Source organism: Solanum dulcamara, chromosome 10 (assembly GCF_947179165.1).
Source record: "Solanum dulcamara chromosome 10, daSolDulc1.2, whole genome shotgun sequence".
Lineage (NCBI taxonomy): Eukaryota > Viridiplantae > Streptophyta > Magnoliopsida > Solanales > Solanaceae > Solanum > Solanum dulcamara.
In genome coordinates this window covers 9897761-9914606 of record NC_077246.1, presented here as the reverse complement: position 1 = coordinate 9914606, position 16846 = coordinate 9897761, and the positions used below count along the sequence as shown (strand labels likewise).

The following is a 16846-nucleotide window of genomic DNA, read 5'->3' as shown; positions in this document are numbered from 1 at the left end:
TATGACGACCTAGTACACGCTTGTACTACTAAGAAATGAATTTATTTACCCCCTAAGACTGACGTGGCCAAAAAATAAAAAAAATAAAAAGAAAGGCTATGGTAATTTTTTTTAATTAAAGTCTTCTTTCCACCACCATCCTACCCCACCCCACTGCTCCTCCTCTTCTTCACACTCCACTCGCTTCTTCTTCTTCTTCATTTTATTTTTTATTTTTCATCATATGCCATACTCGATTCCCACCCACTCCACCTCACCCCACCCAACCTCCACCAGAATCCTCTCCCCCATCATATTCTATTTTAATTCTTATTCAATTTTACCGTCTTTATTATATCCGTTTTTTTTAAACTTTATTGGTGATTGATAAAATTGATGATTGAGTTTAAAAAATAAAATATAGTGGTGGATTTGTTGGTGATGGGTGGCAAAGAAGAGGAAATTGAAGGTGGTGAAGAAAAAGAAATCAATATTGATAAGGATGGTGATATTTGGTGGTGGGTTTGTACCTTTTGATGGTGATGATGTGATTTTAGTGAAGAGTTTGGTTATGGGTGTTGAATTTTGTGGTCATTATTTATAATTTTTGTGGGTTTAATCGTAGGCGATTTTGATTTTTGATGGTGAAATATATGAATTTGGTAGTGATATGGCGGCAATACTAGTGGTTCCATGGTGGTGTTCAATGAAGAATCAATTGATGACATGGAGAATGCTTTTTCAAAATCTGACATGGCATCTGATGTGGCAGTAAGATGACAATGATGTGGCACGAGTATAATACACCTTCTATTGTGAGAGTAGTGTCATACGCCTCATTGGGTAAATAAATTCACTTTTGAGTAATATAGGTTTGTATAGATCGCTATAATAGTTTAAGTATGTAATTGACTTTTCGGGATAAGTTCAGGGATGAATTTATGTCATTTCCCTAAAATTAAAGAGCATTTGGTACATACTATATATGTTTCAGCAATATTTTTATTCTAACTTTTCACGTGACATGTTTAAAATCACAATAAAAAATATTTGGGTACACATTATATATCTTTAATTAAGACTATTAAAAAATTTATTATTTTCTTTAAATTTCGTATCAAATCAAAACTAGACAAATTAAAATGAACGAAGAAGTAGGAGATAACGAGAAAAATCTGTGATAGTAAAATGCACCTAAATACCAGCATACCTTAATACATATTTTTGGTGTTGAGATTAATTTTCCTCGTATCTAACTAAATACTCCCTTAGTCCATTAAGGGAAATAAATAAATAGTCCAGAAATAATATTTTAGTGTCTTATTTGATTGACAAGTTTGAAATAACTTATCCACCAGTTATATTATATTGATGTGATAAGTTATCACATATACATGGTAAAATAACTTATCTATGATAGCTAATCCCATGATAATTAATCCTGGAATAATTTGTTCTCAACCAAACGACCCCTTGAATTGTTGGAACTTTTTTCGTAGTTTAAAATATCCGTTCACTTTTACTTGTCATATTTGAACTTTATACAACCATTAAAAAAACAATAATTGATATGGCTATTTTACTATATTATCCCTATTAATTTTAATTTAGTATTAAATCTTGAAATATAGTTTGGGAATAAGTAATTATTACTAAGGATAAACCATGATATAGATAATCATTTTTTCTTAATATGTTAAAAGTAACAAGTAAATGTGAAAATCTATTTTTGAAATAGTAGACAAATAAAAGTGAAGAGAGGGAGTAAGTGAATTGTTTAAATTTTAAGAAAATTATTTAGATTTTCCATAATTACACTTTATTTAATAAGAGAGTATGATTAAGGAATAATCAAAAGGCTAATGTTATAATTTTAAGTGAATTAAATCTTCCCTAACCCGACCCAAATTCAAACACAATTTCAATTTTAATTTTTATTTTTTATAAAAAAAAATTCATACATTATTTAATTTAAAATATTTATATTTTTTTAATATGGTAAGGCTGGTAGGAAAGTTCCTCCTTGTTCTTGCACCCAACAAAAACAAACGGAAAAACTTCATAGTAAAGCCGCCGCCGCCGCCGTGAAGCAAAATATTTTCAGGTAATGTTTTATTCTTCTGCTTTCTTCTCATTTCTTACTTATTTAAGCATTGCTTCTTGTTAGTAAGTTATTTTAAATTTGTTTTCTCCATAGTTTATACATTTGTAAAAAATTTCATTAAATCTGTTCCTTGTTAGCTTAATAAGGATAAACATGACATTTTTAATCCTAATATCTGTTTCTGCTTGTTGGGTCCATAGCCTTGGATTATTGTGGTGTTACCTTTGAGTTTTTTTGTCAAATAAATTTAAGATAAGATTTAGTTAAATAGGGTATTTTTATCAAGAAGTTTATTGAATATGTACAAGTATTAGATTTAGTCCCTGTTTGTCTTAACTTATTTTAGCTGTTTTAGATAAGCTAAGTCAAACAGACCCAATTATTATTTTGGGCTTATTTTAAGCACAAAATTACTTTAAATTGGCTAGTGAAATGCTCAAAAAAGCTGAAAACAGCTTATAAGCCAATCGAAACGAGCTCTTAGAACCCATAAGTTGACATTATGGCTCCTACTCTGTGCAAGATGGTCCCTGTACAAAGGCGGATCCATGATTTGAAGTTTGTGGGATCCTACAACCAAAGGCGGATTCAGGATTTTGAATCTCTGGGTGTCATGCTGCTTTGACTAGTAATTTATGGCAAAAACTCCAGCGTAGAGCAAGAGAATACTTAATATTTATTAGCAAATTTGCATACAAAATTTACACTTATTTTATTGGTTTAATTAAGATTTTTACTTACAAGAGGCGTAGAGTTCTAATTTACTTATCTATTTATTATCAATTCTTTTTTCAATAAAATCGCTACCCATGTCTTGCATGATAAAAAAAAATTTAAAAAAATACATCCACAACAGGGCTCAAACTTGCATTCCTATGATAGTAAACCTAAGCTTTAACCACTGGCATCACAAGACTCATTATTTCTAAGAGTGTCACGTTTAATATTTATACTTTACTTATAAATATATATACAAATATACATGTATATACAAATTTTCAATCGAGACCGGGGTGGCGTGGCACCCCTCAGAACAACATAGAACCGCCCCTGCCTACAACGACCTAAAATTAATCTACAATTTAACGATTAGGTTCATAATCAAATATTTATAGATTTTTAATGAACTTTTTAAAATATATATAGGGTTATGCACAAAAGCTATTGTGTTCATGTGAACCAAATAGCTTTTTCATGCTACGTCTGCCCCTGTCTCTATACTATGAACTTCTTGCTTGTAAGAAGTTTATATTGTTACGGTTATAAACACTATTTTGTTCCTATTAACAAATATCCATTTCTTTTTATGCTGTTTTACTTAGTTAGGGGATTGAGAAAGGGGGAGGTCTTGGGATTAATTGAGAGGGAGATATTGCGAGTTCGAATCTTGATATTTACTCTAGTTTATGTATTCATGCGTTATTTAGTACGTCTCAAAAGGGGGAAAAAAGAAACTCTGTTAAACGATGAGAACGCGTTAGGTTTTTATGCAATGATCGTTTTTGCAGACTTTACATCCTGAACTACTTGCTGCAAGCAGAGGTTATTGTTACAACGGATAATGGCTGTTTGTGGCTCAAGAACTTCTCATATTGGTCATTTTGTTGGTAATATGGCTGCTAGGCGCATGCATTATGGATTGGCGGTAAATAATAGCAGCGTCTCTTACAGCAATAGGAGCATTGAGAATGTTAGAAAAGCCAACATTAGTTTGAGAAATAAAGGCCAACTCCACAACTTCATGTTATCTCAATATTTTAGAACTACTGTTGCAAAGAGGCGGGGACATTCCGGTCCATATGAAGGATTTGGATTAGAAGGTTTTCGCATTTTATCACTTGCACGTTTCTCTTCTGGAACTACTGCTCCCGGTGGCCTGTCTTCTGATAACACTAAGGGAAAGGAACAAACTGTGAATACTGTTGATTCTTCTGAAGGAAAGATACACCTGAAGCTGAATTCGGGATCATTTTACCTGCCTCATCCTGCTAAAGCAAAAACTGGTGGAGAGGATGCTCATTTCATTTGTGGTCCTGCACAAGCTATAGGTGTAGCTGATGGGGTCGGTGGATGGGCTGATCTTGGTATTGATGCAGGAGAATATGCCCGTGAATTAATGTCTAACTGTATGTCTGCGATACAAGAGGAACCTAAGGATTCCGTAGACCTTATCAGGGTCCTAGAGAAAGCTTACACGAGAACAAAAGCAAAAGGTTCTTCAACTGCTTGTATCATTGCACTCACTGATGAAGGTCTTTATGCCGTTAATTTAGGAGACAGCGGATTTATCTTGGTTAGGCATGGATCCACTATATTTAAATCCCCTGTTCAACAGCATGGTTTTAATTTTCCGTATCAACTGGAAGGCAGCAGTGCTGGTGATTCGCCTAGCTTGGCCCAAGTGTTTAAAATTGCAGTAGCTCCAGGAGATGTCCTAATTGCTGGTACTGATGGGCTTTTTGACAATTTATATGACACAGATATCATGGAAGTTGTGGTTCATGCTGTGGAAGCTGGCTTAGCGCCACAGATGACAGCTCAAAAGATAGCAGCATTGGCACAACAAAGAGCAATGGACCTAACTAAGCCGTCACCTTTCTCTGATGCAGCCAAAGAGGCTGGATTTGAGTACCATGGGGGAAAACTTGATGATATAACCGTAGTTGTTTCTTATGTAACTAACAATACCAATCCATAACGTGCTAGAGTTTTGAAGACATGGGAAATTGGGCACCTTGACAAATCGGGATTCTTAGTTTGAGCCACAAACTCGGGGGTTTTTGAAGCAGGTACAGCTGACTGTGAGTGATTACTAGGCTGGAGGAGCAATTCGCCTAGTGTTGCTCCTTGTTCTGTCAAGTGTTTTAGTTCCTACATTTACGGCATAGAGGCATGTCTGTGTGTTGTATACGATGTTTATATGTTGTATACGATGACATAATCGATAGAAGTGTTAATTGATAAATGGCCTTGATAAATTGTTCTTGTTGACATTGAGGGGTATCAAGACACTGCTCTTTGAAAGTATTTTTTCTGTCTTTGTGGTTTTGTTTTGTTAGCCAGGGGGACTCTGTATTCTAATAGAACTAGTTATAACACACTAGTTATAATTTTTATGCTGAACTCATTGACATCAAAATTTCATTGAGACAATTAGAGATACCCTTACTCGGATCCTATCTAAAAACTTAAACTGTTAGGGTAATTTGGTTATTGGTTAGGAAGGGAGTTGTTCATGTACTGATTTTAATAAAAATAAAATCAATCATGTACTGAGCTAGCATAGCTAAAACAATGTTTGGTAGTTTTATAATTGCTCTGTATAAAATTCAGTACAACTACGGTGTTTGATTATTATTTTATAATTCCACATAAATAAAACATGTATTATAAGTCATGAGTCAATTTATGTATTATTTTGTGTGGGATAAAAGATGAAATAATTGATACGGAAATTAATTGTACATGAATAATGAAAATCTATATAACTATTAATGCCAGCATAACTCTAACCAACAACCAAACGACACCATAATTATGTCTTTAATATGCCTCTTCATATGCGAGCCTAATACTATTTCACGAGTCAAGTCACACACACATAAGTTCTTTTTTGGCTAATGGTTAACATTGAAACTTATACCAAAGATGTCATGCTGAATTTAGTGACCACCTTAACTAAACAGGACAGGGGTCGTTTGGTTTGAAGATCATACTTAGTTATCATGGTAGTCATATTTTTTATTGACTATTTATTTTGTTATATTAAAAAATAACATATATTACACACTTTTTTAAAGAGTTGTTTGTTTACAAAAATAACCTCCATCTTATTTAGTAGAAAAAGAATTTGAGAAATCTCCGAAGTATTTTTATCATTTTGTTTGTTTATCCCGGAATAACTAATACCGATACTATTATCCCACCTTTTGGTAGTTATAACTTATCCAGGACTAATTTCTAATTCTGAAATCATAGCCTGTGAATAAGGTTGGAAATTAAAAAAAAATGAATGATATTAGTATATATTATTCCTGGATAACAAATGTCATCCACCACATACATCATCTTCATCTTATTGAATGGCAATGGAGCTTCCTGTAAAACACACTGACTGATATATTTTCTACTTTTTCTCAGGAAGTTTCTCTAACAATTCTGGAACGACATCGAAAAGATCACCCACGAGTCCATAATCAGCGACCTGCAGTTCAAAGAAAGCATGGATTCCATACAAGTCAACTTCTAGATGGGGACGATTCAGTGCCAGTTTAAATAAATTGTCAAAAACACTTAAGCTATTAGGCTGCAATGTGTATTCTTGTGACATGTATAGTCGTTGAGGTTTTACAAGCAATGGCCAATTAATTATTTCTTAAGTACATTCTCTCCACACTTGAAACATCACCCCGGCTGCGTTCCCAAAATAACTTAAATAAATAAGTTATCTTCCTCTTTTTGTATGTGCCACATGATCGCTGTGCCTTTCAGCCACCTTGGTATAATTTTGTTTCTTGTAAGATATGACACTTGCCTCGAACTCCACCCCAAAAGCTAGTTCATGAGGGATGATTGCCCAAGTCCATGTCAAGAGACCATCACTCCATTCTCCAACCAATGTGTGACTCTAACCCACTCTAACACTCCCTTTCCACGGAGGCCCACCAAGAGCATGGACTCCCTTCACGCCGTTCCCCAACCAATGTGTGACTCTAACCTACTTTAACACTCCCTTCATGCTGAGACCCAATAGGAGCACGGACAATAAAACATGGGGTCTGAATTAGGGAAAAACTTAGCTATCATACCATGTAAAGTGACATTTGGGCGTAACTTAACCCTGAAAGCTAGCTCACTATGGGAGAATTGTCTTAGTCCATCTAAGGAGACCACCAGTTTGCTCACCACCCAACATCATGCGATAGGCATCTTATGCTGCGGCAAGCATACTATGATGCGACATTTATAGGCGGGGAAGTAGGACTCTAACCCACTCTTAACATAAATAGCTATATTAGGTTGGGTGAAAAGATGAAGGGTGAGAGGAGGATTATCAGTTATTTCTGTTGCTAGCTGAGGTAAAATTGGATGGCATGCTCACTACGTCAACTTCTTTAAGTAGCTCCAAGATTTAAAAGAAATATATTCTGTTTTTACTTCCCTAATAACTGACAATAAATAAATATATTTTACTTATCGGGAAAGTAACTGATAGATCGGAACTCCATCAAAAGAAGTAAACCAATGAGTTTCTATCTCCGCCACCCTCCCTCTCAATTATGTGAAATAACATAAGAGTGAGAAAAGGAATCATGTAATGCATGTGAGAGAGAAAATAAACAGATTGACCCTGACCTGGAATATGGGGGCATCTGCATCTTTATTTACAGCTACAATAACCTTGGAATCTCTCATGCCTGCTATGTGTTGAATTGCTCCAGAAACACCAAATGCCATATATAATTCTGGGGCAACAATTTTCCCAGTTTGGCCAACCTAAAACAGTTGAGGAAAAACAAAAACTACATTCAAAAAGCTGACAAACATGAAAAATGACGGGTTGTCATTATTTAACCACTAAAAGCATGACCAATAAGTTCCAGTTTCTTGAGTACGAAATTTCGGAGAGAAAAAAAATACACTATTTAACAACTATTTCAAGTATTTTACTTCACAATATTTTTGTGTCCAACTCGTTATCCCATAAATATGACTTAGACAAAAGAAAAGATGTTAAAGGCGACAGTTTACTATGCAAGTGAAAATCCATTCAAGGTTTCTGAAAGGCAAGCACTTAAGTCACCTGAAGCAACAAGTATGTCTAGTGTTACCTGGAGGTCGTTGGGAACAAATCCAGCATCCACTGCAGCACGAGTGGCACCAACTGCGCAACAGAGGTAACCCAATTTAATGAACAAATGAAAAGCAGATTGAAATCAGAACTATGCAAGTTTAATGCTAAGAATTAGGAAGTCATTTAGAATTTGAAATTAGTAAAGGATAGATTGATAGAAGATAAAGAAGTTGCAGAAAAAAGCACATGCTGAATATAGCAGAAGTCATGGGAGAGGGGAAACCTGCAGCACCAATTTTCTCAGCAAGCTTATCTATCATTTTGAAGTTTTCAGCGCTCTTTACACCTCGTCCACCAGTAACTACAATACGTGCATTTCCAAGATCTGGGCGCTCCGAAATTTGGGAGGAAAGCTTTACATATGTCGACTTACCAACTGAATCATCTGTAAAAAAGCTAACCTCATTTTAGGTTCCAACCTACTGAAGTCTCTTTACAAAAGATGCAAAAAACAAGATTGGCATAAAGAGCCACATCTGGTTAACCACGGGAGATATGGCCTCATATCTTGACTGAAACTGACCTTCATCCAAGGTTGAAATATCAACCTTATCTATTGACGCAGCATTAGATTTCAAATCAGTTGGTTCTGAAGCAACAGGAAAAGAAGTAGCTCTAATGCTCAACATACATGGACTGGAACCTGTGTAACGAACAGTGGAAAGAGCATTTCCTGCATATATTGGCCTGTCACATTAAAGACAATCTAATTAAAACCAACACAGCTTATACTGGTGCTGAGGAGACAGAATAATGTAATTTGCACTGCAAAAAAAGATCTCATTTTGTAGCAGGATGCGTTATAGTGGCTAAACTCTGTAGTTTTATGATTTTCAAAACAACTCTATGAAGAAGTTGGCACATTATAGCAAGTTAACATAGCTAAAAGAATCCCAGAAAATGGTATAATTATCCCTGGACAATATTGCTTTGTAACTAGGTTAACACAAATGCACAGTTGTTAAAGACCCAAAGTACTTATTCACTATCATCAAACAAACATGCAATAAAATGGTCATACTCATGAATCAAGATGTAATAGGAACATTTATCATCAAACCTACTAACAGGAAACTTCCCATTCAACCATTGCCCTGGGTATTGCCAATATCTCAGTATTACAAATCACACACGACAGACAACAGTTTGGGAAAATTGCTTGAAAGAAGTATTCACTATCTACAAGAAAATCTCTATCCATTGTAGTGTTTTCCGGATAAGGAACCACTAATAAATCACCTAATAAAGAGGTTTGATCCAGAAATCTTGGTGACATCAGTAATTGGAGAAATGTCCAGAAGAGCTGCTGCACGCGGTAATATATTTTTCCCAAATGAACCTGATGCAGCAATTATGTGTGAATAGCCACCACTCTGCTGAACAAGATGGACTAATTTGGCCCATGGTTCAGCCAAAGGGTATGTAAATTTGTCAGAATCAGCAATAAGGACCTAGAAAAGAAATAAAAGACAACAAGAAAAAAATAGTGAGTTTCATTGGTTGGATTCGCTCAAGCATCTTTGTCTCTTGTGTGCTGAATGCTATATCTATTCTAAATGCTAGTTACAGATTATTTGTCCCAAAACACATAGTGCAGAATACTTGAATTAAGTTAATTTCAAATTTTCAACTATCATGTCACAAAATCAAAAAATCTTTGAACAAAGCCTCTTAACAAGTAGCGTGCTTGGTCCTCACAATAGATTAATTGAAGATGAAGAGGAACAGAGCAGCATGAACTTTGAACAAAGTCAGCATGAGCTATGGACTACTTTTCTGTTTATAGACACACGTTTATATGATATAGCTGTGTCCTATGTGGAGAAAATCCATACAAATAGGTTGTGTACCACTTTCTCCAAAGGTCAAAGATATTGTGTATAACAATTAACAGGTATATTTCAGATACTCTTGACAAGATCACCTATCATCCTTCCTGGATTTTGTTCTATGGCATGCTTACCAAAGTTCAGCAGTCAATTGAAAATAGCATTTCCAAGAATTTAAGTTCAAAAAGACAAAGAAAAAGCAATATCATCCTCTCTTTTCTCCTCCTCGGAAGATCATTCTCTCTCTGTAACAAAGCGGACATGTCTAAAGGTGTTTCACACAATCACTAAAGCATGTCAACAGAATACAATTAGTCTTCTTTCACGCTCAGGGATGTCCTTGCTAAGATGATACTTAAAGAAAACAAACTAAATTGCAAGAGAAACAGTAGGAGGATAAAGTTAGTATTCGGTGGGCAACAGGCTGAAGCAACACAGTCCAGCATCCAAAGAGGAGTTACCTGAGAAACGGAAGGGTGGGATGAAGCAGCATGTTCCGCAGCTTCCTTCAGGGAATGACCAGATCCAGCAAGTAGTAACGATATCGAATTGTCCCCACCTAAAGATTTTGCAGCCTCCACAGCACTTAATGATGAGTTTTTGATTAATCCTCCTTCATGTTCAGCTAAAACCAATGTACTAAGCTACACATACAAGAAAGCACAGGTTTACATTTAAGCACAAAATTTGAGAATAACTTATATTGTGTGGAAAGGAAATTTTTTTCTATTATAGCACCATAACATTCAAGCTCAAACTTGTATACATGGGTTCAAGTATATGATTATGAAACATAGAGGCTATTCAGAGATTCTTCCTTCTCCACCTTAAACAAGAACATTCCAAAACATCTATTCTCAATTCATGTGAATCTCTAGAAACTAGTAAGCAGGTCTATATAATTACACCATAGCCATCATAAGCAATAAATAGCCCCTTCAACGTCCTCATTTACTAGAAAGACAATTCCCGACTCACTTGCATTCGATTTTGACGCTTAGCCTAGTATTCTTCTAAAAATTAATCGGGTAAAGCTGCAATTGAGCTGTACAACAAGGAGACAGAATATTTAGCTAGGGCTTCTATCGTGCCATTCTATTTCTACAGAGAAGTAGCCAACAAGGACAAGGGATCTCTCTTGCTATGACTAGTTGTTGTTTGCAAGAAGCATCTGTTCCGCTTTATCCTTTCAATAATTATATCGAATAAAGACAAATTGACCCACTGGTATTTCGACACTTGATCTCTACTCCTCGAAAGCTCACTCACAATCTAAGGCTCACTTAGGGCTGTAAAGATAGGATTATTCATACAAAGCCAACCGGGAAGCATCTTTCCAAACTCGCTCGACACACAAAAGAAAAGACGAAAGACGAGAATCAGTGCAGTAATATAAGGGATGGATGAAAAGAGGTAAGATTATAGTTGAAGAACTTATTCGCGCAGCTCTTTTTAAGTTATTGATTCGAGAAAATAATGCCCATTCCATTATTATCTTGCAATAATTAAAGAAAACAAATGGTACATAAAAGCCAAACACATTTATTCTTGTTCTTCACAATTCCAGAAGATTCATCTAGTACCAGCTATTATGTTTATTTTCCTTTACACATTAAAACCACTGTGCCTGGCTAAAGCATTAGACCTTAGAATTATGAGTTTATGGGTTCTAGATTCTAAATTAAAAAAAAGTTATTGGGTTCTTGATATACTACATATTAAGTGGATTTTTAAACATCTAGCCCAAACCTACTAGGTTCTGCCAAATCCGTAATCGGAATGATAGCTCGCCCAATCACTTGGAGGCGCATATAGATGCACAATTCAGAGTTATTCACATTCTTTACATTTTCGACTTGTTCACACTATTTCAGATGAGTGAAAATAAAATTTGAAAAGTGTAAGGAGAAGAAAAAGGGACTTACAGATCGAAAAGGGGTTATCCGTGAAGTGACGGAGAGATTTCTGAATGCGGAGAGCATCGTTCCAATGGCCATATCCAGTTCGCTTCAACTTTTGCTATTTTTGGGTCAAAAATGTCACTCCATATATTAAAGAATAATTATTACTACTAAAAATTAATAGTGGCGTCTGGCGTGTCTGTGTGTATCTTTTCAGCGTGGCGTCTCTATCTTTCTCACACTAAACCTATCAATTGATTGCCTTCTTCCTCGCAGCAACTCCATTATCGTCTACTCTGTCTCAATTAGAGGCTCATTAAAGCTCCATTATTCCAAAACATTGATTAGGGCCTCATTGGATTTGGTTCGGACTAGAGTGATTTATTGATGGCACTCGATTTTGGGGTACTCCTTGTGATGCTCGGTTTTGACAGCTGATATTATTTCTAGCCGATTCACCTCCATTCGTGGTTCAAGTCCTCAATTCACTCCACCGGGGTGATTCAAGTCCATTTCTTGGTATTATAACCGTAGTTCAAGTCCATCGCCATTTGCAGCCGTGGTTCAAGTCCACCGCTTCTTACAACTTAGTTCGAGTTGCAGCCGTGGTTCAAGTCCACCGCTTCTTACAACTTAGTTCGAGTCCATAGCTATCTTCACCTTGGTTCAAGTCCTTGGTTATATTATATATGGTTCAAGTCCACAATTATCTTTAGCCTTGGTTCAACTCCTCGGTTACTCCAAATCTCGGTTCAAGTCCTTGATTCCTTTATCTTCATTTCGGTTCAAGTCCTTTACTCCAATCAGTTTTGGATAAAGTTTGAGGCATTTGGGTTGATTCGGTTCAAGTTCGCGGGAAGTTGTGGAAATCTTGAAAACCTCGTCGGAATATCTTATTTCATTTCAACTCTTGCTTGTACCAGTTGGGCTTATGGGAGTTCGCTTGATTTTTACTTTTAACTTGCGCACGAGTGTACCCGTCAGGTTTATAGGAGCACAGTAGGATTTAGTTAGTTATTCTCCTTTTCCTTGTGTGTTAGTACACTCGTGTGCATACTTGTTAGATTTTTCGCATTTCATATTACTTTTTCTTTTCTTGCTCGGTCCGCCTATGATGCCTACTAGGTACGTGTTGTTTTGGTACTCATACTACACTCTGCATCTATTTTCCTAATGCAGGTCCGAGTATTAGCTACCAGTGTTGACCTCGAGCTAGTTGCAGTCAGATTCAGAGGAGAGAGTGAGCACACGATGTTCTGGATTTACCTGTCTCTTTCTATATATATTATGACTAGTCTTTGCTTTTTGAGATAGTCTTGTTTATGTGATCCACTTTTGGGACTTGTACTCATTTTGTTAGCAGCTCTATACTTGTGACTTTCAGGTTCATGGAGGAATCTTTATATTGTATATAGTTTTGGCTTGTTTCTACTTCTTCATTTGTGATTCCTACTATTTGTATTATTGGTTTAGTTTGATGTTGGTTTTCTGCCCTTACATCTCATTACTCACAATTCTGGAATATGGGTTGGCTTGCCTACTTATGGGTTATAGTAGGCGTGTCATGAATCCAGTAGTCGGACCGTGATCAGTTGGTATCAGAGTCTCAGGTTCACCGGTCTTACTTGTACATGGCTAATGTCTGATAAATTCCTGCGGAGATGTCTATAATTTATCTTCGGGAGGATACATGATGTCTTTAGGAACTTTTCTCTTTTGTATCACTTTCATACAATGTTGTTATGTCGAAAAAAGACGATTTTAAAATTAATTTCAACTTTATGGAGAAAAAAATCAATTTTAGAAAGAAAAAAAAAAGAGTCGCCACTTAATTTTTTAAATAAATTAAGAAAACTTAATTTAAAAGACCTTAACAGATTTAAGCCTTAAAAATTAGAGAAAATGGGTAAGGGTTCAAATTTTCACTTTGAGAAGGTGTTAACACTCAAAATGGCCGCTAACGTGCGGTTATCCGACGATTTGAAAAGTATTTGACTAACTTTGAGAAAATTACTTGTAAGTAGTAAAGATAAATATATTTATTTGAGCAGTAAATCAACTTGAAATAATTGAGATAATCTATCAAGAAAATATACTCTATTAAATGACTAAGTAAATGAATTTTAAAAATGTTTAAAGAGAAGTGGTAGATCTAATATATTTTAACAAAATTAAAGATGATTAAGACTTTGATTAAATAAGAAAAATCATTTGAGCTATTTAGGAAAATATTAATTTAGAGAAAGACACTTTAAACTCAATTGATTTGAAAGAACATCAACTAAAAAAAACTTTAAGATAATTTGGAAGAAAATCTCATTTTTTGTTGAAATGTCTAACTAAAAGAAAAATATTTGGACAAAGTCATTTTTAGATCAAATTAACACAAAAATGATTTCTCTTTTAAGGGGAGTTCGATTAAGTTAAACCAAACTAAATCAACTTCTACGCAAATATGAATAAACGTAAATAAAGAAATAAATTATTACAACTCAAATTAAATATAAATGAATAAAGAATGAAAATTTGGTCTAACACTTAGTTTCTTTACGTCTGAGCTAAGTTATTGAGCCACCTGTGTTTTGGGCTTTAGGCCCAATTTTACTGTATATTACGTCTGGGCTAAGTTATTGAGCCACCTGTGTTTTGGGCTTTAGGCCCAATTTTACTGTATATCACGGATATATATATATACTGTATATCAGTGTATACAACACTATTTTCATGTATATCGGACTGTATATACACCGTATATGAACTATTTTCAGCTCCAGCAACCTGTGAATCAACATTCCTTTCCATTTTTATTTTGAAGAGGATGACTCGAAAAAGAGGGTATTTGGGCCTCCGTGGCTCAACGTCGAAATGCAAATAATAGAGGAAGTCCATATTGGACTCGGATGATGGTTCATACAATAAACAAAGAGGATAAAGTTAGTAAATGAATAGAGAGAAAGCAATTGTGATATGATTCTTATTAATTGAATAAAAAATACTTAAACATCTCATTTTAAATGCAATCACATGATCTAAAGAAAACCAATATAAAACTTGCATCTAAGGACAAAAAATCTCATTAATTCTAATTAATCATGTGTTATACTAAGACTCATTCATGCATAACATTTAATAATACAAATATGAACTATTGTATATTAGCAAACAAACATATATACATTATAATTTCACAGTAAATAAAACAGAGACAACACAACTCATGATCCAATTACCACTAAATTCATCTTGATATGGTGGGTACTTGAGGCATAAGAATAAAATATAAAAACACACATATGTACATATACATAACACTTAAAAGGGTCACATATAATCATAATAAGATAACATAATGACTAACAACATGCATACATGTAGAAAACAAAAACATTATATAGAAATATATTCAAATAACTAAAGAACATGGAATTAACCTATACATTACACTAAACTAAATTTTAAAGCAAGATTTAAATCAATTAAGCCATGAAAGTTTTAACTAACAAGTAACTTAAGCATATATTTATTATCTAGACGATGATAAAGAAAAAAAAATTAAAAACATAAAAATTTATATCATCAAAGAGAACTACTTGAAAAAATAATGAACCAAACTAAGAGTTTTCACATATTTGATGAAAATATCACTAAACTATAAACAAGACAAGAAGTAATTATGCATTAAATAAATAAAACTGAAAAATGATTTTTTATCTATTTTCGGGCAGCGATTGAGACGACGAATTTGAGGGCGATAAATTTCTTGAAACCACCAAAAAATGAGAGAAAGAACTAAAACAAAGAAGAATCAAAATCCGTGACTAATTTTTTTTCGTGAATTCTTTTTTTTGTGTGTGTAGTATTATGTTCTTGCTCCCCTTTTTTTGTGTTCTTCTTGTATGTTTTTTTTTTGAATATTGATGAATGTTGATGAATGTAGATTAGTTCTCTCTTTTTTTTTGTGAAAAATCTTTTCTTCCTTCCCTCTTTTTTTTTGTGAAGAAAGATGAAGGTATTTTTAAAAAGAGTGAGGTTGGTGGGAGTAATAATGTTGTTTTTGAATAATGATGGATTTAATGGGGTGAAAAAGGAAAAAGAAAAAAGGAAAAGGAAAAAGATGAAGATAGGAGAATGATGATGTTTGGGGATTTAAAAAAAAGGTGGTAAAGGAAAAAGAAAAAAGAAAAATGAAAAAGATGAAGATAGGAGAATAATGATGTTTGAGAATTTAAAGAAAAGGTGGTTTAGGTGGAATTGAGAGGTGGAAAAGGAAAAAGAGGAAAGGACTGGGGTTAGTATTGTATAAGTATAATGTATGAATTGTAGTAAGTTGATGTTGTCACGTGTATGTTGAAAATTGGAAGGTTGTTTGTGTATACGTATTTTCGTGTAGATGTAGATATGAGATAAATATTATATAATAGGTTGGGTTGTGTGTATAGGAAATAGAAGTAAGAATTGGCCAACGAGATTTGGGCCAATTTATTAGATTTGGGCCAGCTTATATTGAAAATTTGGACTCAAAACTGAGGCCAAATTGGTTAATATTGAATTTTAGAATTGGACCAATAAGATTGTAAATTTCACCTATTTAAGTTTAGGAGATAGCCAAATCGATTTAATTGGTGAATTCGGCTAAAACTTTAATAAGGCGAATTAATATTAATTAATTAACGAATTTTTTAATTTCGACAAAGTAAAATAATTAACCTAAATTTAAATTAATTGATAAAAATATAAATCTATTAATTAAACTAACATAACTAACATAATTTTTTAGTTTAAAAGAAATATTTTTTAAGATGATTTTCGAATAATCGTAAAGGTAGTAATTATATATATTTTGTTCAAAAAATATAGAATTGTCAAAATAGCTTTAAAATATTTTAGATTTTTGCAAGCAAATTATTTTAAAATTGTTTAAAATTGAAGAAGCTCGATGACCAATATATGTTTGTTGAGGGTCAAAATTGGGTGTCAACAAGTGTGTGTCTTACCAGTTTAATGAGATCTCACTTTTTTCACTCCTTTATAGGATGGCTCGCACGCGTGGTACGTAGAGCGGTCGGGGGTGATGCACCCGGGCCCGTGGATAAAGCCTTAGCCAGGGGTAGAGCCTGATCCCGAGGTCGTTCCAAGGCTGCGGCCTCAACCTATAAGAAAGAGCAAACTTTGGAGCCTG

The 16846-nt window shown here is 34.4% G+C and overlaps 2 protein-coding genes across 3 annotated transcripts; one reads left to right on the top strand and one right to left on the bottom strand.

Annotated features, from left to right (window-relative positions):
• The first annotated feature begins 1988 nt into the window (after window positions 1-1988).
• LOC129871567 (probable protein phosphatase 2C 55) lies at window positions 1989-5074 on the top strand. Its single transcript, XM_055946517.1, has 2 exons — window positions 1989-2083; window positions 3592-5074. Exon 2 carries the CDS (start codon window positions 3645-3647, stop codon window positions 4779-4781), a length of 1137 nt encoding a protein of 378 aa, XP_055802492.1. The 5' UTR covers window positions 1989-2083; window positions 3592-3644; the 3' UTR covers window positions 4782-5074.
• Window positions 5075-6074: 1000 nt separating this feature from the next.
• On the bottom strand, window positions 6075-12130 carry LOC129871101 (electron transfer flavoprotein subunit alpha, mitochondrial). 2 transcript variants are annotated; one of them, XM_055945969.1, is made up of 8 exons: window positions 11692-12130; window positions 10228-10410; window positions 9177-9388; window positions 8461-8624; window positions 8161-8322; window positions 7915-7967; window positions 7439-7579; window positions 6075-6287 (listed from the first exon to the last, which is right to left on the bottom strand). In XM_055945969.1, the coding sequence occupies exons 1-8, from the start codon at window positions 11761-11763 to the stop codon at window positions 6210-6212; spliced, it is 1065 nt and encodes a 354-aa protein (XP_055801944.1). In that variant the 5' UTR covers window positions 11764-12130; the 3' UTR covers window positions 6075-6209. The 2 variants fall into 2 exon arrangements, with proteins under 2 accessions (XP_055801944.1, XP_055801945.1); XM_055945970.1 differs by lacking the exon at window positions 11692-12130 and adding an exon at window positions 10745-10827.
• Window positions 12131-16846: the final 4716 nt, after the last annotated feature.